The following is a 24,924-nucleotide window of genomic DNA, read 5'->3' as shown; positions in this document are numbered from 1 at the left end:
GGCTGTCTTACTATATATTCCTCATGTTAGTCTGCTACGCCAGAGATAATGGAGATAGGCCAAGGAGAAAATGTTGGTCTATAAACTTTACCTAATGAAGTTATACCGGAATGAAAAAGACCAATAATACAATTCAGTAACATAATGTTAAACCAAGCCTCACTAGCAAAGTTTCTTTGGTAAGCTAAGAAAAGCTCATTTCTAAAAATCTCACGGCAAGAGTACATACTATCTTGTGTTAGAGATGCACATTCTTCTCTCCCGCCTATACTAGGCATGGTTTACTGAACTCCAGAGCTTCCTGTATTGAGTGATGCTAAGTGTAAGTCCTAAACTGCTATCTGGAATCATCTCCTGTAAAAAAATGTAAAATCTGACAGCATGTCAATGTCAGTTTTTTTAACAGGTGAGATCACTATTTTTTCCTCTGTCTGGAAGACTTTTAGTAGCAGTTAATTTTTTGTCAGCAGTTACACAGAGTCAATTTTGATCATGTTTTAAAAAGTTTATTGGAAATAGGAATATTTATTTCTCTGCAGAACTGAAATAACCCAAGAGAGTCAAAAACCATTCCCGGATTTATTCTCTGTTGTAATTCTGTACCTTTGAATAGACAGAAAGATAGGGAGAGGCTAAAGGCGGATCCCTCAGCTGCATAAAGTTCTTTCTTGCATTGCTAGAAGAAATAAGTAAAGCCAGTTTTAGGACTAGCTTTGAGTTAGTCAGGAACTGGAGTCAGTACCAAATATAAGTTAGAATAGCCATACAGCTATTCTGAATTGCACCAGCTTGCATTGTTCTTAAGGAGCATTTATTCCAGCATGCCTAGCCTGAGGCAATACAGGCTTCACCCTACTCAAAGATTTTTCTAAAAAAGGGACTTCATGGCTGTCATTTGAGACATCCTTCTAACTGCCTTGTACAACCTGGAAAACAACAAAGTAGCTGAGAACTGGAGCCTAAGAATATATAAGGCCATTGATGTATAGAAAAATCCCATTGGATTTAGGGACAAACACAGACCTCCTTAGCCAACATGAATGCGCAAGTCCGCGTGCATACATATTAAAGGGAAACAAATACTTCCTTGCTGGCTGAAGAGCTTCTACATAAGCAACTCTGGGCAAGCACCATCCTTCTATTCTGTGCTTCTATTAGAACGAGAAGAAGGTGGGTGTGCAGGCGACCTCAGGGCACCAAGACACTTTGGTGGAACAAATAAAAAAATCTCAAGGATGTTATTTACAGACCACATAGATAAAAAGATGAAATAGGGGTACAATAGGGAGCTAGATTTACCCCCTAAAAACGTTATTTCAACAGCACTGCACAGAATGCCATGCAAGGTGCATCTGACTCAGTCTTCAGCTCCTGCTGACTTGACAACATCTGTCTCCGTTTTCTTCTCTTCAGACAAGTCTATAATGGCCTCCAGCTCAGCTTCACAGAACTTAGGGGTCAGAGCCACATTGTCATAATCAAATTCTTCATCAAGTGAGAATGGCTGAACATCATCCCCTAGTAGCTGCAATGAGGAAAGACAGATATATAAATAATATTGCTGCAAGTGATGATAAGGAAGCTCAAAGTATAAACTTTTAATTAATATTTAATTAAACTGTTTTTCCTGACTCCAGCACTCTCAGCTGATTAAGTTGTTTTTAAGTAAAAGAATAAATTCAATTATTCAATTTGACCTAATTTAAGCCATTTAATGTGCCCCATTTGTACTGTACTATATCTGAATGAATATCATTAGCTAATTTTGCTCGAGGCAAGGAATCTAAAAACCTCCTTTGCACACATCTATTACATTGCTAGCACTTGTAGCAGCAGGCCTGCAGGGATATGGACAAGTTATGTATGACTATGTAAAATTTCAAAGACAGATGCCATATCCTTAAAATTTGGGCTAGTATTACATAAAACTTCAGTGTATTTGCATCTGATACTAATACAACATTTCCCAAAACGCAGTTTCAGCAAAGGAAATGCATAAAATGAGCAGAATGACACCTAATCGATTTTCAGGCTCTAATAATTTCTTTTAACCATCTCAGGGATGTGGGATTGGCTGGTTTAGATTTCCTGGATGATGAACAGAAAGTCCTGCTGCATTTGCCAATATTTGCTTAGTTGACGTATCGTTTAGCATTTCTATATTGCTTCTCATTGAAATATCTTAGAAGAAACTCTGCTTATAAAATAATTTAAATGAATAACTTTGACAAGCTGCACACTGATAAGAAACTGCAGGGGGCCACAGCACAAAAGGTTTATGGTAAGCAGCTCCAGCAAAGGAATTCCAGAACTGCAGAGGAGAGGCATCCTCACTGCCCAAACAGTACAGAAATGCTCCCTGTGCTTTGAGGAGGGTAGTGGAAAATGTCAAGACATTTCAGCCATGACAGACAGCAGATCTCCAGGGCTCTGTGTTTCAAAAACAGTCCCAAATCAGCAAACATTTAAACGCATGCTTATTTTCAAACATCTGATGAATCCTTATTCAAACCAGTGACTATGTATCTGAAGTGAAGCATGCACTTACTTGTTTTGTTGAATGAGAGTAAGAACACTCAGCGTCTTACAGTCACTACTCAATTTAGAAACACGGTATCCCACACAGTTTCTGGTAACATTTGGAAGAAGCTGCATGGATACAGTTAATGCCATCTAGTAAGTGATAGAGAGGTGGTAGCTCGATTCCTCTCCGGTGGCCAAGCACCTGACCGTTAGATGTGGCAGTGAATATTCTGCAAGCACCTGCATCCTTGTTAAAATCTACTGTCACTACAAGTAAATTGTAATATTGCCTGAGTGACCAGGCAATATTTGTCTGTTTTTGCCTAATTTTCATTAAGCGCCTATATTGTTGAACGCGTTAGGGACATGGCTTACATTCGCTTCAGTAGGTGCTGTAGCATATAAATCGTCCTGGGTACAGACCTGTAGACTATATGCATTTAAAAATAAGCAAGACAACATTTCTAGATAGAATTGGTCTAGCAAAAGGTATTAATTCTGCATGCAAACATTATCTTGCTTAGGTCCACAGACTATCACAGGTAAACCACAGTTAACTTTCATAAATAGCACATCCAACAAAAGCTTACATGGGGCAAAACATGCATACAAGCTCTCTCTTGCCATCAAGGCTACAGTCAGTTCCTTCACCTGCTCACCACAGTCACGTCCAGTGTCATCTTTCCCATAGGCAAAGTTTACTAAAACTCCCCGTCAGTAAGGGTACCAGCAATTGGGTAACAACTGGTACCAGCAATAGGGTTTCTTTACTACCTGTCTTTCCTTTGCTGAAGGAGAGAACATCCTTCAAAAATATGATGCTATATGCAAATATTTTTCAGTTACTTTGGTTGTAACAGTGTTTGTTACCACACCTGTAGGTAATTTAAATTACAGTAATTTAAATTACAGTAAACCTTCATTGGGATTCTACAAAATCAAATCTATCCTTCCCGTACCAGCATAGTAACGGAAAGTATACACTCATTCATTGTGCCTTTGTCTTGACCTTCATGACATTCCAGTAATATTTCATGTAGATGTAGAGAAACACTCAAAAAGCTTTTATTTAAAAAAAAAGTTACCCATTGATTGCACATTCAGAAAAGTTTATTCACATCATTGCATAGTTATCATTGTGCTCTCAAAGCACTGAGGATTCCTTTTTTTTCTTCTCCCAAGAAGCCGTTCATCTCAACCTTCCACACAGACAAGCAATCTAAAATTTTTAGGCTGTGAACTGCAATTTGAACTACTTCAAAAGGAAGATGTTTTGCAATAAAACACTGAATCCTCTGAGCTGATCAAGTTATTATCGTGTTATTTTTGCCTAAGGAGCTGAGAGAAATATGTGAATTCCAGGTGTCTCATTTAACATCTAATTGAAATCTTTTTGGAAGCTCTCTGGGAATAGAATTTTGCTCTTTTAGAAAACTGCCAATTTGCTTAAGATTGCCCATGTGATTTACTTGAACAGAGACACATCTGAAGAAAAAATCATTTTCATTTACAGCCTCTGCATGCCCAAATTAAAGAATAAAAGAATGTAATGTTCATATTAATAACTGAAGTATTTCACTAGAGGCTGTTTTACAAAGTAATCTTGTAAATAAAATACCTTAAAGTTGAGACTTTCAGAAGTGTATTAATAATTGGCAACTTGGTTCTTTTCATTAATGTGTGGAGTTACAGTTAGCTGAACAGCCTGATTCTGTCCTTCTAAAACCTGTATTTCTGTGTAATTATGGGCAGTCAGTGATTCACTCATTCAAATTATGTAAAGGATGCACACATACTCACTGATGAGTTCATTGTCTACTCAAGGGAAAACTGACTAGGTCCAAAAAAAGGGGCAAAAAAAGGGGGAAAAAAGGCACGTATGCCATTATCTTATGTAAGTGTAATATGCACTGGGGTCCTTGGGAGAAAAGAAACTTTGACTTGAGCTTGGGGCTCTAGACTGGGAGTCAATAAATCTTGGCCCATTTTCTACTTCTGTTTATCACCCTGGGCTAGTCACTGTCTTTACTGCCTCTTTGTCTTTATTGTCCTACCAAAAGACATAACCCCTCCGTTTTCTTTCACTACGTCAATCTCGTCTTCAGGTTATAAATTCTTCCTTGTTCTTGTTGCATTTATGCATAGCAGTTATCAGAAACAAACCTTAGCTGAAGCCTATCATAAAATCTTAAACCAAAGGAAGTCAATGGAATCTGCATTTTAAGTTTCACTGATGCCATTCCACAGATGAAGCTAAAATGACAGGCACTGTAAATACTTTTTTGAATGCTCAAACTAAAGATAAATGACAGAGAATGGAAGAGCGGAACTCATCTTTCCTAATCCCAGCCATACAGAAGTGTGCTTCTAGATTAAGGTAGTCAATTAGCCAAAAAAGAACCAGCCTGAGAGTCAGCCTGTGAATGCAGATAGATTACCTCTTAGGATAAATGCTTACAGCAAGCAGGATGAATCACCTTCTGGAGGTGCTTATGTCTTCCCCTTGATGACAGGACCAAATGAGACTAAATTTAAGGCTAAATTTAGGTGAGATGAACCCCACTTTGAACACATATGAATAGTGAGTGGATGGAAAATATGTATTCAGCTGCACTCATACGTATGCAGGAGGAAAATAGCAACAAATAAAGGAGCTAGGAAATAGATATTAACATATACAGTTAATTTTAAAAACTCTGTCTTTTATGAAATAAATTATTAAGCAGAAATAGATGAGGGCATAAATATCTAGGAAGGGGAGGTAAATGTTCTGTGATAATGTACTTCAACCACGCAGTGAGTGCAATTTCAGTATGCAGTGGTCTGTGGGAGGTCATGTGTATATATCAAAATCCAGGAATGTATCTATGCCAAAAACCAGGGAAGAGAGATGAAGCAAAGCTGCTGGCCAAAACAGTTTACTATGTCATTCACTAAGCCTCTTCCCAACTGCATTTGACAGAGGATCCATTTTCAGGGAGAGGAGTTTTTCTTTAATAATTAGGCAAATATACATTGGATCTTAATAGAGCTTATTTTTGTATATTAAACTTCCACTAGCAATACATTCAGAAATATACACATTCCCCTAAATTTTCTCACAAATATATCCATAGCACAGACTCCTACATATACATTGCACTATTAAGCTTGTTCATTTTTCACAGGGCATGGAAAACCAAATTACAGATTAGGCAGCCACATTCTATTGCCTTTCCCTAACAGGTTTGATTTGGTGGATAGAGAACTGTGTCATTTCAAAGTGGGGATGTCTCTAGGGAAAATCTTTTCCCCTTTCTAAGCCAGTCCTGCCGTAAGCAACACAAGTCTTAATTTTCAAAGCAATGACACTTTGAAACATTGAGGGACTTTAAAATGGATCTGTTCGGCCTTGACCGTTCTGAAAAATCAGGCCAGTTACGTTGTCCAAATGAAGGTACGCATATATGCATAATTTAGGGGAAAGAGTACCTTTATCTTAAGTATTGAGCAGCCTGACACCGACCAAACAGTTGTGACAATCATACATCTTTATTCTTGAAAAATGCAACAAACCCTTCACCAATGTAAGAATACTCAGTTTCTCTTGCCTAACCCAACTTTTCCTCAAATGGAAATGAATTTTGCATGCAGTGGGATCTTTATCTACTTCTCATGAATCATAGCTTAGAGTCATATGCAATCCTTTATGAATACCGCAGGCTCCTACAACTCTCCTTCCTTTTCGGTTCTAGACAGAAGTTACCAGATGAGCAAACTATAATACCTCATTCTAGATCTTTTTGTGTACCAATGGATATTTCTAAAGGCAAAAACCTTGAATTACATCAATGCTTAGGGAAAAGAGTGAGTATTTTTATTCACAGCATGGTGGGTATTATAGCTTGAAAGGTCATTTTAAAACATTTACTTTTTCCCAAAGCAGGCTTGTTCTTTACAGTAAATTCTTAAGAGTTTATTGCAAAGAACCAAATGCAATTGAACTCAGGAAAGGAGGCACCATATACATCAATGCTTCATTGGTCACACATCATTTATAAATTTGATTTAAGACCCGTGGGACATCGATAAAGATACGAAACTATCAAAACTGCCCAGTTTTAGCGAGAAGCTCACTGCAGATTCTAACATAATGATCAGGCGAGGGAAAGAATGGTGATGACTTCTTTTCAGTAGCAACATCCCTGAAAGTTAATGCTCACACCAGCTGTTTGGATAGGAAGCTTAATGACTTAAAATAAGCTTGTGAGCAATCCATACCCTCTTTTCTGGTTTGAATAGGACTGAAATTCTGAGAGAAAACGGCAATTTTAAATTAAAGTGTTTATTGATTGTTTCTGACTAAAAGACTGAGACTCCATAATGCAAACCTCTCCACAACAGACCTAGACAACACTGATCCTCAGCAGCATCTTGCTACCACTCATTTCCAAGAGGAGAAATCCCAATTCTGATCACAATATATTCTAAAACCTTTTTTCTTTTAAGTGTCACATTAGATGTATCATTCACTAACTGCTTGTTGCAGAAGATGACTCTTACATTCAGCCCAACAAGGACTGGATGTTGTAAAATCACGAAATCACTGGAAATTAAATGCCGCATCATTCTGTGTAAGTTATGATTTTTTGAAAAGCCAGGAACTGCAAAAGTTTACTTCAGAATTCTGAGAGTTACATCAATTAAATATAAAAAAGTCCACACACAAGTTTAAAGTTAGAAATAAGAAAAAGAATGTAGGCTTATATAATAGCAGTGTGCAACAAAACAATAACCTATCATCTATCTTTTAATGTATTTAAGAATTCATAATTAATTTAAAAATTTGCTGTTAACTCACAGCAGCTCCACGCACTCCATCTATATCCTCCTGTTCTTCTGTGGAAATAAGGTAAAAAAACCAATAGCGTTTAAATAAATCTGACCTCATACCTCTTGGGTTTTGCTGTCTGACGGCTGTATAACTGACAAGGTCCTGAACTTCCGCTGAATAGGCTCATCAAAAGAAAGCGTACAGCAACTCACTGTCTGTTCCACCTCTCCTGGAAGAACTAATGACCCTGCTGAATACAAAATATGCAACTTTATCTTTCCATTCAATGTAAAGATTAGCAAAATCATGTCTAAAATCCTGCAGTGCTCAGAGACAGAAGCTTGTTAGTCAAAGGATGCTGTACTCTTATTATTGTTTAATTTATAATACCGGTGATTCTCTTTAAAACAGATGCACTCCTGAGCTAAAATATAGATCATAAAATGTCCTATGCTAAAGAAAAAACAAACTTGATCAAAAATAGATGGCTAACTCCTCTTTCTTGAGGATGCTGAATTAAAACCCTGGATCTAGAAACTCTTAAACTCAGAGAAAATGTGGAATTAGGTTAATTTCTTTCCTAGCAAGGAAGGAAAGTCCTGAGCAGACACATCTGCAGTAGGAGTTATAAAATGCCAGGCTGAACCCTCATCTTGCACTGATTAGCTAGGCAGTCTATTTCAATTCTCTTTTGCTACAGTTTCAACATCTGTACATTGGGCATAAATAATCTTTACAAAGCTTTTTCTGTATTCCCCTGAAATATTAAATAAAAATACCTGACAGAAGTAATAATATCCCCTACCTGGCTATACAGTGCCAGATGTCCCTGTTTTTTAAGGATATTTCATGGATGTTTGTTCCTCTCAGCTTTCCAAAAAGAGATACTTGAGGGGACTTTCTTATATCTAGGATACGCGGACATGTATGCCTTTCCACGCTGGCAGGACTTGGTCCACAATTCACAAATGCATAGGCTTTCTGAATCACTTTTCCTTTGCATACCTCTTAAGCAAAATGGTCACACTGGAAACAGTGGTTTGCGTTGTTTGGCCGAAGTGCCGAAGGACATGCCTTAGGTTTAGAAATATCTTTTAACATGAATCAATCACAGCTCTGCTATAGCACAAACGTGTCCATCTCGTCTCAGTAACATTTTTATGAAGAAATTTAAGGAGACCTTATGTCTCACCATTTAGTTGAAGGATTATGTTAACCTACCTACTATTTTTTCTGGCTGATGTAGAAGTTTCTTTCCAGGTTTATACTAGATTTTAGTAGCTTGATTCCCTCTTGAAATCTCAGAATAAACTTTCAAAGTGTTGCCTAAATGTCAACAAACAAAAACAACAAGAGTGGACATAGATCCACTGTGAAAAAGAGTAAGAAGTGGCCATGTGTCTCTACCTGCACAGCCTCAACAGTAGTTGAGTTACAGACCTTCATCCTATTGTAAATCTGAATTTGAAAAAATGATTTCCTAGCTAGGCCTTCCTGAAAAATCCATGAGCAAATCCTTCATTTAATTTTTCTTCTGGGATTTGTATATAATTTCAAAGCCAGTAGGGCTAACCACTTATGACTTCTAAGTGGAATATTCTTTATTAAAGAGCTGAAGTTCATGCCTTTGGGATCTCATCTTATTCCCAAATTTTCACCATCTGGCTCATGATTCAGGTGTAAGTCGTTTCCAGCTTTCAGCCCTATTCTCTTGGTTACTTATATCTGTTTCTAGCCATTTACACGCTGTCAGTACTTGTTCTCAGCATAGTATCGGAGCTCATTCTGCTTCAGTTATTTGAGAAAGCTTTCTGGAAAACAGTCTAGTCCACAGGTATACGCTATGTCTTCATATGCTCTGCAACTGCTGTTTTCATTCTTTCACGATTGAAGTCAAAATTTGTGTAGGGCAGAAGGAAGATGTGAATGCTCGCCCAAAGGCTCGCCAAAAGGCCCAAAGTTGGGATCTTCCACTATAGTTTCAAACATGCATCCTAAACATATACTGTCACTGAAGGAAGGAAGGCCTGGACATCAAAAAGTTTGTGTTACCTCCTGATATAAACACTCATTATTTCTGCAGTAGGAGCTAATTCCCTTCTTCCCACCCTCAACAGACCCTGTGGAGAGAAGATGAGGAGGAAGCACTATTAGGTAACGGTCTGGCAATGGCTCAAAAAGAAAACTCTTAAAATTAGGACAACAGAAGGAAATTTATTTTTGCTTTTAGCAAGAAGTGCTTGTCATGCTCAGAATGTCAGTTCCAATTTTTTAAGGCTTGTTAGTAATGCAAACAATGTTTCAAATTTCCTTCAATCACCCCATAAGAATGTGGCAATCAACCTTTGTTTGCCAGTAGACATGCCAGAAATGAGCTTTGTCTCTCTATTCTGGCTGTGTGACAGCATATGAAAGTCTAATCGGTAAACGCTGCTTTCCCTGATAATGTTTAATCAAGAAACTCCTTCAGAGAGAAAAATTAGGGAGTTTTGACAGTCCTCCTTCTCAGTGGGAGCTCCCAAAGGAACTGTAGGCTATTGTAAGTTCTAGCCAGTACCTCGCAGCTGGTTCAGGCCAATGCTACAGCACTAGTGGATGATGAACCTAATTAAGCTGCTAATTATGTTCTCTGTGGAGGTGATTAATTAGCAACAGGAATGCCTTGGATAGTGCCATTGGCACCATATATAGAGATTAGTGAGGAGGCAGTGATATCAAAATGCTGAGAGGAGGGTTTGGAATGCCTCTTTCCTAATGCTGCAGAGAATCAGCTCCCTGGATGATGTGGCAGTGACATCCGAGGATCTTGCTCGAGTCCAGCACAGCGTAGCAGGGCAGGTTTGGAAACTGAACTATTCTCTTATCTTTAGTCTCCTTCCCCCTGCCCCCCATGATGGATCTACAGAAAGTGATCACTACATCTCTGAACACTGCCAAGTTGGTTTCTTTGCTCATTTCATGCTATTAACATATTAATTAAACTTATAAAAAAAAAAAAAAAAAAAACCTGTTGGTACAAACTGATTTGAACTCACAAGAGTGAAGAAGTTCAAAGTCTTGTCTATGTCTTTATCTTTACTGTACCCAGCCTATGCCTAGCTATAGATAGACCAGCTCAGGTTTTACCACTTTCAGACACTACATTTGACAAAAATAGTGTTGGTGGAAGTGCTAAAGGAAAAAGCTTAAAAGCTAAGTTTTGCTGTCTCCTTTGATTCTCAGGCTTCAGGCTGTTAGCCCCAAAGAGCCTCATGTGCAATCATCTCGAAGCACTGTTACACGGGTTGCAGAAACTGGGGGAAAAAAAGGAAGGAGATTCAGAGGTGGGGGAGGAGGAGGTCCACACTTGAAAAAATCCACAGAATTTAACTCTGAATCCTGTTCCCCAAGCTGATCTTCCTGAATGCAAATATAGGCCCAAAATACAAGTGGGAAAACACAAATTATGTAAACAACAGGTATGGATATAATTTGCCTAAAGAGCTATTTGCTTATATAAATAATCAAATAGTATTGCCTGGCCTCAGCTTCAAAGTAACTGAGTCAGCCAGGTTCTCCACAACTTCTGTGAGGTTACAGATAAAGAGGACTTTGAAAAAACAAGTTTGCAGTATCTTAGGCTTCCAAGCTAGATTAGGACAAGGCTGTGATATCCTTGCCTATTTATCCTCACCCGTACAACGTTCAATCAGTCCTATTGTTATTTGCTTCTGTATTTAACAAATACCACACTCAAGGTCTCCAGACATGCATTTTATGTATTTTGTATTTTATGCAAATATTCCATATTATTACCCAACCATTCTTTGATCCTGCAGAAAGTGATCTGTCAGCAGTCCTGAAAAGGAAATCTATTGCCAAAACATGGGTGCTAAGTGTTCTCCCAGGAGAAAGCCTGATGATATGTATTATTGGCTTAAGCTACTTACAGTTGGAGATTAAATATAAGGAGAAAGAGGGATTAAACAGCCCACCATCCACATGCTGTATCCACACTATGGGTTAAAGCTATGGCTTAGGGTAGCAATTTTACCTTGCCAATCAGGGCTGATTGTGCCAAAGTCCCACAATGCAAAGCATTGCCTTGGTTTCAAGCTTTCAGCCCGGTGCTGTCTACCGAAAACAGCTACAGTATATTTGCATACTGGCTAAATCTATGGGCTGTTTTGTTCATAAGAAGCGGCTGCTGAAACCTTAAAAGACACTGGACATAGGATGAACAAAAAAAAAAAAAAAGAGAAGAAAAAAAAAAAGAAAAATCCACTAGAGTGATTCTCCTAAGACCTCCCCGCAAAAGCATTGGTTTACATGGGATGTTTTAATGCCTATTTTCTGTCATGCTTTTTACACTGCCAACTTTGAGCCACTTCCCCTTAAGTGTGAATACTTGTTGTACTGATGTACAGTTGCTAACTAGGCTAACTGGTCTGCCCTTAAAGCTAAATGAAGTAGAGATAGTGAGGTGCTGCCAAGAGAAAAAGAGAGAAAAGCAGAGAGAAAATGTTGTTGCAGTTATACTAGCAAGGTATGGTATTCTTCACTGGATGCCCTTTTTTGCCAATATGAACGCTAAAACTACCGTTTGTTTTGAGTATAGGGGGCAGCATATGAAAAAGGCCAGCAGCAAAATGCATTACAAATTTGTGTAACACCTTATTTATAAACTACTTGGAGTCCTTCAGAATGAATCCTTCATTAAGCTGGTCATTAGGGATATTATTTTATATTACTTTATTATTACAAACAATAACAGAGATACCATTTTCTATGTTAATTTGCATTTTGTTACAATGCCTTCTGCAGGAGTGAGGATTATACCTCTGTAATCATGAAGTCTATCAAGTGAACTTTATCATTTAAGACAAATATCAAACTATGAGGCCTATTTTCTGCACACTGACTTAGGAGTCGGGGAAATTCTTCATCTTGACTCTGTAACTATCTCCAGTGAAGCCCTGGGCAAGACCCAGGCTGTGGGTTTTCCAGGTATAAATTTGGAGGCTGTTTACTTGCCTTTCAGAGCTTACAGGAATAATTAGCTCCTGGCTGTGCAGTGTTTCAAGGTTATAAAATACAATATAAATGCTTAATGTTGTTGTTATGGGCACTGTAGATTGCTTAGGGGTGGATATGGCTTCCTTCTGCACTGAGGCAGTTTGTGCAGAGAATGCTCTCTCATGGGAGGAGCTGCGGAGAGCAGATATTGAAAGCCAAATCAAGTGTCACATAAAAAGTTAGTAGTTAGCACAGTGATAATCTACAGTAGTGATGGTATAATGTTATGATTATTATTTTTATAATCACCAATAAAAGCAGTAACTGAAAGATTTTTCCAAATAGGCTTGCATAAAGTGGTATTCAGACAGTACAAGCAGATGATCATTTCTGTAATTCTCAACTTGTTTAAATGCAATCTGTTTTACTACATGTTTTCAAATGTGTCTGATTAACATTGACTCTTACACACACAGAGATACACACATGCACAAATACACATAAACAACTGAAAGAAGCTGGGCACGGTACGGAAAATGGCAGTGTAAATATCACCACCCTCTATCAGCACTCTTCTTTCCTCTCTGACCTGTTTGGTATTTTGGTGCTGGGCCTATCATTCAGCTTTGTGGCCTGTTTTGAATTACAGATATCTACAAATATTTCCACTGAACTAGACAGGACCCCAAGCCCCATTTCATTATGATGCAAGTGAAATTTAAGGTTAGGTTTCCACCAGTAAGCCCCACTTTTTAACAGATTTTAATAGAAATTAAAACATGAACACAGAACAGTGTCCTACAAAGGGAAAAAAATGGTGCACATGAATGCTACATGGAAGAAATCCTTGATTTCTGTACTTGATACAGGACCACTGTCTTAATCCCTCCATTCTGAAATACCCATATTAGAGGAAAGAATGCTGTACTCATGATTTAGGTTGGTTTATTGCTGTCTTTTGAGTAACAGCCATGCTCTAAATATTCGTCACCTGGAAGCCAATAAGCTCTCTGCATGGGAATTCTGTACCTACAGAAAGCAAAGACTAATCAAACACTTAATGGATTAGACAGACTAATCAAATGGCAATAACCAAGGACTGAAGGAACATCACAGCTTTTTTCAGTGGTCTTAGGCAAATCCCTTAATCTGTGTGGCTCAGTTTCCTTGTGCACTCACAGGTATCTATGAGGACAATAGATTTAATCACAAAAAGATCTGCAATTCTGGTGGTGATAAAGACCACGCAAGCACCTATGATAGACAAATACACTGCAACCACTGGCTTTCTATTTACTTTTATAGAGTTAGGAGAGTTAAAATTATTACAGATGTGTGGAACAGTTCAACAAAACTTGAAATATTTACAATTGGAGTTCCTGGAGAACTTCACTGTGCATTCAAAATTAACCTATTTTAAGCCCAGGATGAAATCATTTTAATGAGTAGGGACAATACTTTCATTAAATAATTCCACTTTATAGACTTTTCTCTCAGCAACCATGTTACTATTTGGAGAAACCCTTTATAATGAAAATAATTTCAATATGTGTGGAAAAATTAGAAATGTTACTAAAAAGTGTTTTGTAATTTTGAAAAATTTGGAAAAAAAAAATCACTTCTCACCAGGACATAGTATAATCAAGACTGTTTGAAACATCTTTTTACCTGTTAGAGTGAGAAAATGGATGATTTAGTTTTGGGGTAGTTGGCAGTTTTCTAGCGATGGAAGAACTGGGGGAGTATATCCTTTTTAGAGGATAAAGGGTTCCGCTAAACAGTGTCTCAGAGTCAAGAAAGAAAAGGAAAATCAATACATTTGAATCTAAAGGCAGATAATGATTGTGAATATGAAGGAGGGAAAAACCTACCGCTGTATGTCTCTTCATCTGTGTCAATATCTTCCAAATCTAAGTACTTGTCCATCTGCAGGAAAAGCCCCAAATCAGAAAATAGAAAATCTATTGATTCCATTCCTTTCAGTACAAACTAGAGCAAAGCAAAAATCATTAAATTGTCTCTTTCATCTTCTCCGCTTCCCCTTGAATTTTTCCAAGACAGCATATGAATTTTTTTTTGAACTGTATAACCCAAAGGAAATGTTTTTATGTATAGCCAAAGAATTTTGCCAAGGTTGTTGCATACTAACTGCAGTGAAGGAAAATAAGCTCAGGCTGAAGAGCAACTTTTTCAGGGACTTGGTGGGAAGACGCAAGAGTAAAATGTTTTCATAGAAAGGAGTTACATGGTAAGTTACTCTGCAGTTTTGCAAGCCCACTGCATATGACAAGGATATGCTATATATGCTATAAGCAAAGGAGATCCTGATCCTTCTGTTTTGATACTAATGGTGAACTGAATGGGAAATAAAAAGCTAACAATTATGAAACTTCTAAGATATCATCACACTACTGTTGTTATCAGGGCGATGTCCTTTGAAATATGAGCTAAGCTATCTGAAACATACCACAAGAACAGGCCTTTCTTGAGGTAGCACTCTGCACAGATGCATAGAGTGCGAATGAAAGGACTTTCCCAACCTGTATGATCAATGTAAAAAGCTGGCACAATCTTACAGAGATATTCAAAAGAGAGACTCTTAAAAGGAAAAGTGTGAAGAGAGACAGAACAGAGATTCCCTTCAGCTCCTTCCCTAAGTGAGCAGTGCAGCACTGGAACAGGTTTCCCAGAGAGCTTGTGGAATCTCCACTCTGTGAGGGTTTGAAGGCTTAGCTAAACAAAGCCACAGTTGACCTGATCTAATGTTGGCACCAGTTCTGATTTAAGCTGGAGGTTGGACTAGATGACCTCCAGAGGTTCCTTTCCAAGCAACATTGCCATGCCTCTATGAAAACAGAGCTTCATTCTAGAAACATACACACAAGTTCATCAATTAAGTATATGAAATTTCTGAAAGTAAAATGGTATCTTTTCTTTTTTGAGTTTGGTAAACTGTTTTCAGTTGATATAAAACTGAGATAATAATCTGCAAATTGTAAACTTTGGAACCCTGCAGTCTTGCTACCTACAAAATTACAGAAAGTCTTAAAAGGATTCCGTCTGACTCAAAAACTGGAGTTCTTTCTCACTTATCCCACGCATCTGATCACTTTAGCTAAAGCCTAGGAAAACAAACCATCCTTGCAGAAGAGACTGGAACTTAATGAATTGGAGCAAACTGCAAAGTAATTTAGAGAACAGAAATTCCAACTGTTCTCATTCTCCCTAAAAAGTATCTTGGACCTTCTAACAGCCTCCCCCAACACATCTCTAGTTTACTGAGCTAAAAGAGGGGAAGAATACAAAGAACAATTTTTTCAAGTCAAAATTAGCACCTTCAAACTGGATGCCTTTACAGACAGTGGAGAAAAGCTATGGTTCCTGTGAAAAGTGTTGCCGTGGTGGATTTGGTACATGCACTAAGTAGTTTTCTGTGTTTCTATGCAGTAATTAGAGATGCTCATAGATCATTTTTTCCAACCTGATTTGACACTGTTCTCATTAACACTTACACAACCCATATACTATAAAAGTACACGTGCATTAACATTTAAAAAAACATTGGATGGTAATGCTCTCGTTCTTCTTTCCTGCGGATGGGGAAGAAAAACACTGACAAACTGTCAATACTTTGTAAATGCAAAATTAGTCATGTTCTACTCATAATCAAAGAAAACCTCACCTTCACGCTTTCCAACAGACTGAAATTGTTTCCATCAGGGCCACCAGCTCTGCAGCACTCACTCATCGCTATCTGTAGGTAGGCAGGCAAAAATACTTATATGCATGAAACAGGACCAAAATCACAATCAAAGCTCCTACTGATTTACACATACGGACTCTTTACGCTGTATTTAAAATGTAGAAGAGTAAATGCAATGCGCCTGAAAACAGAATGTATAAGGTAATCCTCTGAAATCCTACACAGGTTCAGACTGAATCCACTGGAACAGCAGTATAAGTAATCACCTAAAAAGCAGTGTTTAGAACAAAAACACTGCTTTCAATAGTAGTTTTTCCCTTTTCTTTCCTCAGGGCAGGTTTAAAGGTTACAGTGGCCAACTTACTGCATTATAAACTCCTCCTGCTACTAAGTTAGCAATTTTTCTAACACATTCTACTATTACTGTATTTGTTTCTCAAATCGCTGACGTGACAAAAATGTGCAGTCATGGCCGAAACTTGTGTTCTGTAGCAACAAAGACAAAAATTATGATGTTCCATTAAATAAATAATGGACTGGATAATGAAGCTACACATTGCTTTATGGGGCAGAAAGTCACATCCAAAGTGACTACAGTAAGAGACCCAAAGGCAGTCTATCCCAATGAGACAAACACATTCTTCATGAGAAAAATGGCAAAAAGATCCTTGTCACTATTATTATATAATCAACTGAAAGAATGTGATTGTTGTAAAAACCGTGCTTGATTTGACCTCAAAAGCATGTGCTAGTACAGAGGAAAATGACAGTTTTTGCTCTTTGACTCAGACCTGATAGCCACAGCTTTTCAAGTCATTTAAGTGTGCTGCTCTGTATATTGCACAATATGGCCCGCTACTTCTTTTACAATAAAATGTTTAATGAAGGGAATTTTTGATTACCAGCTAGATCACAGCTTAATCGTTTGTTATTCAGGCAGGAGGGTAGACGTTCTTAAAAAGAGAACTTACAGATTTCTACCTCACTCTCTCTAGATAGTGTCCATTGTTTCTCTGTCCCTATAAATTAAATCCCTAATCTCATGGGTTTCAGAAGATTAAAAATGCCTCTGGCCTGCCTACTGTTTACTTTAGGTAGCTGAAGCGATCTAGCTTCAGTAACACAGAATTCAGTACTTGCTAATATCCCCAAGAAGCAGAGAAATCTGTGCATGCTCTGTCCACACTGTCCATATTCTCAAGACTTTCTACCTTCTTGCCATGCCAACTCGACTGTTAACTGCAGCCTGTAGTGAAAACGTTACAATGGTCTTTGCAAGATTCCTTATTTAGCAGTCAGATTATGGCAACTCTTCAGGATAGCAAATGCCACTGCCAAATGTGATCCCTTCAGGTACCTCTGCATTACGCACTTGGGTAGTATTTTGAATATTTGCCTCAGATGGGATAATACCATCAGCCTCTAGCATTTGGACAGTATATCTCCCCATATTTTTATCTTTTGGAATGTGATGCTTGTTCACATGGACAAATGTTAACTCATTACCTCATTCCCATTTGGCATCTGTGGTGGCAGAAGAACAGACAACTCTTTGTTTCTTCCAGGCGAGCCATCATCCTCTTTATTTCTGGTTGGTAACTCAGATGTAGTAAATGTTTTTCTTAGGGCATCCACTTTACATCCTTGAATCGTCTTCCCCTCTTCCTCTGCAAGGAGACACACACCAGATCAGATAACATAATACACCATCCAGGAAAAAAGAAAAATGTGAATTTTGTTGGATCTAATATTAACTCATAGTCACTTTTCCACTCACCCTCAGAGTTTCCATGCACACCACATGATGCATAGACATCTATCCTGCGGTCTTTATCATAAAGTTGAATATGCAATTTGAACTTAAAAGCGCATAGAGTATCACCTTTGCCTTGATACTGAAGAATTCATTGTCCTAAAAGTTTATGCAATATACAGAAAGCTTGATAAAATAATCCAACGGCTGAAAATAACTAAAAGCAAGACAAGAAGAAAGGCTGCAGTTTTGTTTCTATTTAAACGCTTTGTATAAAAATTATCTGAACGCTGTGCAAAATAGCACATACACATGCCTATGCCCGTGCCTACATTTGGCACTGCAAACACCAGCACATACGAAGACAGATACTTTTCTTCATGGCACCAGTATAAAACCCATAGCAACTGCATGCACTCAGCAGAACTATTTTAGATGTATATTGTTAGAATTAAAACCAGACCAAACCAAATGCCCCTCATTCCCTAAAACTAGTATATGCTCCAATACTTACATGTCTCGTTTCAAAAATCCAACAACTGTGCTTATGCAAGATCTGTATTCACAAAATCACTTGATTTCTTAAGTAGTTCAAGTGCGCCTATTCCTTCCCACACCTGACTGACAGGGTAGCTTCTCAACAAACATATGAAAGGACTGTGATTCTGATCATAGTACAGTGACCGTCTGGTCAAAAAAAGGAGTAGTTTTTATATTTTCTACCTCAATATATCGATATCACTCTATTTAAACTGACAGTCAGTCCAAACACATGCCCTTGTGTGTGTGACACTCAAAACCATCAGGGCAGATGCCCATGTTGTCTAGCAGGGAAGTGTGCTTTGGCAGTTCCTTTATCAGAGCTGTTATTAATACTGGCTTTGAATCCACCCAGCTACAACCCCTGCAGAGCCCTCATGCTGCCGCGGGCAGCACCATTAGAACCTCAACCAGTCTAGGACCAGATAACAGATACACTGACAGATCTTATAACCTATTATCACCTACATGTTACCGGTTTGAAGAAAAGAGACAGGACACAATTGGCAGAACCCCCTACCCCAAAAGGGTGGAGTCCCAGTTCCTAACCTCATAACATGCTGAGCCCTACCCAGGAAGATGCCCAAGCCTAAGCGCTCTCTTATTAAGGAACGGATAAGAAAGTAAACTGCAGAGGTTGGCTTCCCTCACTGCATCTGACACTGAGCAAGGGATTACTCTCCTCTTCCTACACTGTATCTAGCCCTTGTATCTTTATCTGCTCTCATTTGAGCTGGATGTACTGTGACCACTAGGCACTGCAGCTTTCAGTCTTTAACAGCTGTAGTATGATCTTCTCTTAGAGCATCACCTGTTTGACTTGCCCCAGTACACTTGCAACCTGACTGGATGGGAAAAAATGTATCAGTAATTATTTATTTTTTGGTCAAACTAACAAACAGCAGCATGTCAGTGATATTTAGTTGCCAGAGGTGTCGTTCCTGAGATGAAAGATCAAATGCAGAAGTTTAAGCAGGATTGGTTTCCTCAGGGGATTCCTCTGATCTTGAAAGACAGACTGGAAAAATATTTTGACAGTACATTGACAAAAGATTGGAATACCTTCTCTCAGGTTTATTTTATCCATCAGTAGCAGCTAACTGGTCCCTCACAGAAAATACAGAGGTATTCAAAAACAGAAGTGGGACTTTCAGTGATAGCTTGGGACATCTCTCAAATCTTTAAAAATTCCCTTGACACCAGGATCAAGGTTAGGACAACTATTAGCTCTGCTGAGTGTCCTACCGGATCCACAGGGCACAGAGCAGCCAGCAGAATTAAGATATGGCTAGCCAATCATCAAGCCAAATCTCAACAGTGCACACTGGATGTAAGAGCTCATTAGAGGTCAGGACAGGTATGTGGATAGATGTGTGGATTTCTGGCCTCATGCTGAATAGCTTTTCCTTACAACATGGTAAAAAATATATATTAATCATGGTCAAAATAAAACTCCATGACTTTTCTGTTTTAAACATTCCATTATCAAATATGGAGCAGCTACAGGACAACATATTCAAATGGACTTCACACCACCTTTCTTAATGAAAAATAAATGCTGAATTTAACAAGTGTCTTCCTTTCAATTTGAAAAATCTACTTCACAACAGTTAGAAACACTGCAGTACACTTTGAAGGCATAATTATACGTTATGGGCACTGAAGTCGTTCTTGTGGATAGTCTTAATGATGCCCTCGGGGTCAGTACTTTCAGCAGTCCACTTTCCCAGAGAGTTATGAATCCCCATGGACAGCTCTGCGCTCCAGTTATTATGACACAGAAAGGGCTGGCATTCTGGACACAACCTACAGCCTATACTCATAAGAGTAAAGGTTCATAAAAAGCAAATTGCACCAGATCAGAACAACCTAGCAAACAGATTTTAACTCTCAGACCACAGATAATTCCTAAATCCCAGGTCTTTCAATACGACATCTGGCTTCCCTGCTTTTTTAACAAGTACTTTCTTAAAACAATATTTGGAAACAGCACTACATATGGGCAATCACTTCTTCCTACACTCTTTTTCAAGCTGTGGAAATGATGTATCACATCAGAAGCTCTCTTTGAAACTCTTGACAGATAAAATAATCACTCGCTATTTGAAGATATTCTTATTGTCTCTCAACTTAACAGGAAGAATCAGGCAAGCTGCTTACAAAGCTTCAATCTTTTATTATTATAGTGATAATAACAGGATGAACTTCCTGGTTTACACTAAGAACTTAAAGCTTTATATTAAAAACTGAGAAGCCACAAAAGGATATTGATGTCTTTCAGGCTGTGTCTGCATTAGTAAATTATGTAGTCAAACATAAGCAGACCTGTAGAGTGTAATTATAGGTACTGAGGACCCAATGTCACTGTGCACATTTCAGGGAGCTTTATGTATGTTAACTGGGAAGAAGCTTCTGGAAAACATATCCTGTTCTCAGCCAGGTCAACAAGGAGACAAAAAGCATCAACTGGAATGATGAGAGTCATAATTCATACAGCTGATATTCTCTGAATAAACACGATATTCCTGCACCAACCCATGCCAATCTTGGATACACCAGTGGTCACTCCACTGGGATATAAATCAGACCACCTTGCTCCAAAACGTAGATTCTGAATACTCCAGATAAAAGAATATCATTTTTAGCATCAAAAGATCTATGACACAGAGCTGGACAGTTATAATTAGACGGTATGTATATGAGCCCACAAATTTATTTTAATAGGTTATATGTTTTTGGGCAGCTGAGTTATTGTCACAGTTATAAAGCTAAATAGATTAAATGAACCAATAAGAAATCAAGTGTATTGTCAGTATTTATATGCCATTCACACATCCCACACTACAGCTAGAAGCACTGTCCCTTTTCCTAAGGGATCAGTCATAAATTGCTGTTAGAAACTTTTTTTGGTTAAGACCATTGCAGAGTTGCTGGATTATATAATATCAAACATTACATTTGATGAAACAGTCACAAACATAATGTGATACTAGATTCATGACTGCAAGTGAAGAAAAATTCACAAGGAAAAGAGAAAAAAATCTAAGCAGCCAAAAGCAGTTTTGAAACGCATGCTGCAGACACAGTCTGAGATAAGCAATCGTGCATAATGAGGCTATGTCACATAAATTATGGGGTGAAACAAACATTACATTGCTAGCCTCGAGCACGATCGTTCAGGACCAGTGAGGTCCATTCTTCAGATGTCCAAAGTAACTATTGATGTCTCTAGTTTCTCAGCATGAGCATCTCAGTAACTGGCTCCCTTGAAGCAGCTATGATTTAAAAGAAAATTATATATAAAAAAAATTCACATAGATTTTTCTAAATCTAAAGAAACTACGTTTTGCAGAAAATGTCATGTCTCTTTTACAATGTTCTGAATGCCAACCTTTCCCATCCTTACTTTGGAAAGAGAAGGAGAAAAGATCATGTTCCAGCCAGCAAGAGGCTCCACTCTGCCTTCCCCCGGGCTAACTGACAACTGACTTGTTATTCACAGTCACAGTTCTCAACCTGCCAAAACCCAAATGTACAACACTGGCCTTTACAACATCTGACAAAAGCCCAAAAAGTACCAGAGGAAGAAGGCTGAAATGACGGAAAGATCCACATATTCACTCTGCAGAAAGTTCTTCAGTTTTACTTTTGAGAAGTTCCACTTTCAGTACCTGAACAATGGCATGACAAGCTTAGGTCTCTAGAAAAGTAAATCTGAGTCTCTCAACAGTAACATCCATCATAATTGTGTGTCACTGAAAAGTACGTTGCATACTTCAGAAACATATTTCTACCAGAAAGTATATCCAACTTGATACATTCTTTCTGTCCAGCTATCTGTTCTCTATATTACTTAAAATTCTTTTTGTCTTCCAATTTGGAATGGAATCTCTTGAAAATGTCCACGGATCGCGCACATATTTTGAAGAATAATGGAGTCACTTATCACAGAGCCAGAGAAGAGAGCTATCAGGATTATCAGTAAAAGTTTCCCGACAGTGAAATCTATTAGATGAAATACTAGCCCCAGAAGAATGATGAAAGTCCTCCGGTTTGAAACATTGCAAAACAAGAGCAGACATAGCGATCGATAATATACTGTGGAAAACCTGGCTTGGCAAAAAATGCTGGACTACCCAATATAAACTACCAGGTATTTCCCTCTGTCTTCAATTCTATGAATTCATTCCAAAAATCTTTGTAAAAATTGGGGGAGGATGAGAAACAGTCCCATTTAACTATAAAAAATATAATACAGCAAAGATGTTATCGTAAGTTCTGATTTACTTCTTTGGCCTCAGATTGCTGGCCAGCGGAAGGCCTGTGAATCCATCACATCCCTTCCAAGTTATGCTTTAATGGAACGCTTGGGATTCAAATGACAGAGTGACTTTGTACAGGACTCCTGAACGAAAAATAATTTTACTCATAGAAGTATGGTATCTGTCTTGTACAGAGATCAAGAGTACAACTTTCATGTTCATTTACCATCTGCATTCTTCAAATTCATCCTCAGCAAAAACATGCTGCGAATCAAAGGTGTTAAGAGCCACGTTTTAAAACATGACTAAGGCCTGTCACTGAAATGTTTCCGTGAAATACCACTTTGGAGGATCAAAACAGAGCAGGTATAGCGCAGGTAAGCGTAGGAGAAGTACCTGTATTTACCTATGTGCAACTATGCAAACTTTTGTACTGTGCTGAGGTAATTTACCCTAAATGCCAAGCCATGAGAGGAAAAAAAAAATTCCAAGCCTGAAAAAACAATGTGTTGGGAGGACAATTTTTAAAGCCTTTTTTTTTTCAATAATTCAGTCAAACTTGCTCGCACGCATACTTCTGCAGTAACTCAGCGCAGAATTTAGAGCCTCCCTCTGCGTATTGTACAGCTGAGAACAGAACTTAGCGTTTTATTTTAAATTTACTTAGCCTAGAAAATCTGCTGTGATTTACATTCCTGAGCTATCTGCCTATTTCCATGTATTTAAAAGTATAAATCACTGTAAATCAATGCTGAGTTTGTCCAACTTTCTGTGACAAACAAAAAGCCCAAGTACCTACCATACATACCTGGAGGAATTCATTACTAGGGGCCTGTATGTCTGTCCATAAATAAGAGTAATCCAGGTGCAATTCAGATGCCTAAACATAGCTATCTAGTGCTGTTTTACGTGTTTGAGGGGTATCGTGCCTGGCCTCGCGCCGCCATGCAAGAAGGCTGTGGATTTCTATAAATCTTATATAATATTTGCCAACCCTTAGCATCTGAATTATCTATCGCTTAACTACACTAATTCCTGAAGTCCTGTTCTAATCTTACTCAGCCAAAACCCTCACTAATTTCAATGACAGTGATTTCATAGCGGCACTGGGAAAGCAGAACTCCTTTGTCAAAGTAACTGCATCTATAAAGCAGAGAGAGTAACAACTTACTTGCCTAAGTGTGCGAATTAATATTTGTAACATATCTTGGAAGTGCAAAATGTCAAACATGGTGATCTTCCTTTTCTGTACGTCACCTCCTGTTCAGTTACCAAGGGCATTTATGCTGCTGAATTCCCTTTCCCTCACTGTAGTTTTACTCTTTTTTAAGTCATTAATATCAACAGGGTTTTTTCCAGTTTACACCAGAGCAGAGCTATTACAGCCTTCTCCCTGAATCTCTTTGACCTTACCCCGATTAAAGCACAAATAATTAGCAAAAAGTATTGTTTACCTGTATTTTTTCATTTAAAAGGTAAACTTTTACTATATTCAGGATTACGGGCCTGGTTCTTTCCTCACTACCGCCAATTTACTACAAAAGGTTCGCTAAGCCATATCCTCAGCTAGGATAAATAAATATATGGACTGGGGCATGTCATTTCAGTAGGACTGTTTCTGACTTAGAAGGGTAAACTATTATTATTTTTGACTGCCATTTTTGGATACTTCCCTGCAATATGCTTAAAAACCATGAAGGAAAGGATTTTCTCTCATATGTGCTCCTCCTTCAGGGCAAAGAAGAATGACTGCTACTCTCAGACTTATTTCAATCAGGTAACTAACTCAGCTCTAAATTTTCAAGAGTATAACTGTTCTTTTACTGTAGCAGTATCTCCTCTTTCGTCCTTAATGTAAGCTATATGTAGTATTTCCATGTGCTGTTTATCTATATCAACATGTATGTCTGTGTTGCGCTTTACATATTGTCAGTGTTAGAAAAAGTGGTAGTATTTCCTGTTTATACCACATTCAGCCCAGCTGATCATTTAAAAATATATATCATTCTGCCATGGTTCAATAGTGTTGTTGCCAGAAACCTACATTTGAATACTTTAAGGCAGGCAGTTAAATAACAGGGCAAATGTGCATTTGACCCTTTCAGCATCCTGCAAGACCAAAATCCTCCTTCCTCCAACAGACAATAACCAAAAATAATCTTAACAAAATACAAAAAGCCCATGAAAGAAATCTTAGGGCAGATGCTCAGCTGATATTAACCAGCAAATTCCTATTAAGAGAGCTAAGCCTGTTAGTATCTACCAGGCATCAGGCCCAAGTAGTGCCATTTCACAGTCATAAATAGAGAGTTTTTCAGGATATAGGAGGTAGAAG

At 38.2% G+C, this 24,924-nt stretch overlaps 1 protein-coding gene across 10 annotated transcripts in view; it reads right to left on the bottom strand.

Annotated features, from left to right (window-relative positions):
• Nucleotides 1-487: 487 nt before the first annotated feature.
• The window catches only part of IFTAP (intraflagellar transport associated protein), a 42,116-nt gene continuing 17,679 nt past the window's right edge, over nucleotides 488-24,924 (bottom strand). For 7 of the 10 annotated variants that reach the window (XM_068945526.1, XM_068945524.1, XM_068945525.1 and 4 more), the window contains 5 exons: nucleotides 17,541-17,701; nucleotides 16,014-16,085; nucleotides 14,203-14,257; nucleotides 7,456-7,586; nucleotides 488-1,525 (listed from right to left, as the gene is read on the bottom strand). In XM_068945526.1, coding sequence (XP_068801627.1) covers nucleotides 1,358-1,525; nucleotides 7,456-7,586; nucleotides 14,203-14,257; nucleotides 16,014-16,085; nucleotides 17,541-17,701 — 587 coding nt within the window. In that variant the 3' untranslated portion in view covers nucleotides 488-1,357. The remainder of the gene's footprint in view (nucleotides 1,526-7,455; nucleotides 7,587-14,202; nucleotides 14,258-16,013; nucleotides 16,086-17,540; nucleotides 17,702-24,924) is intronic. The other 3 variants (XM_068945530.1, XM_068945532.1, XM_068945531.1) reach the window with 2 other exon arrangements.

Source organism: Struthio camelus, chromosome 5 (assembly GCF_040807025.1).
Source record: "Struthio camelus isolate bStrCam1 chromosome 5, bStrCam1.hap1, whole genome shotgun sequence".
Taxonomy (NCBI): Eukaryota; Metazoa; Chordata; class Aves; order Struthioniformes; family Struthionidae; genus Struthio; species Struthio camelus.
Note: the sequence above shows the minus strand (reverse complement) of the source record. Positions and strands in the feature narration are given on the sequence as shown.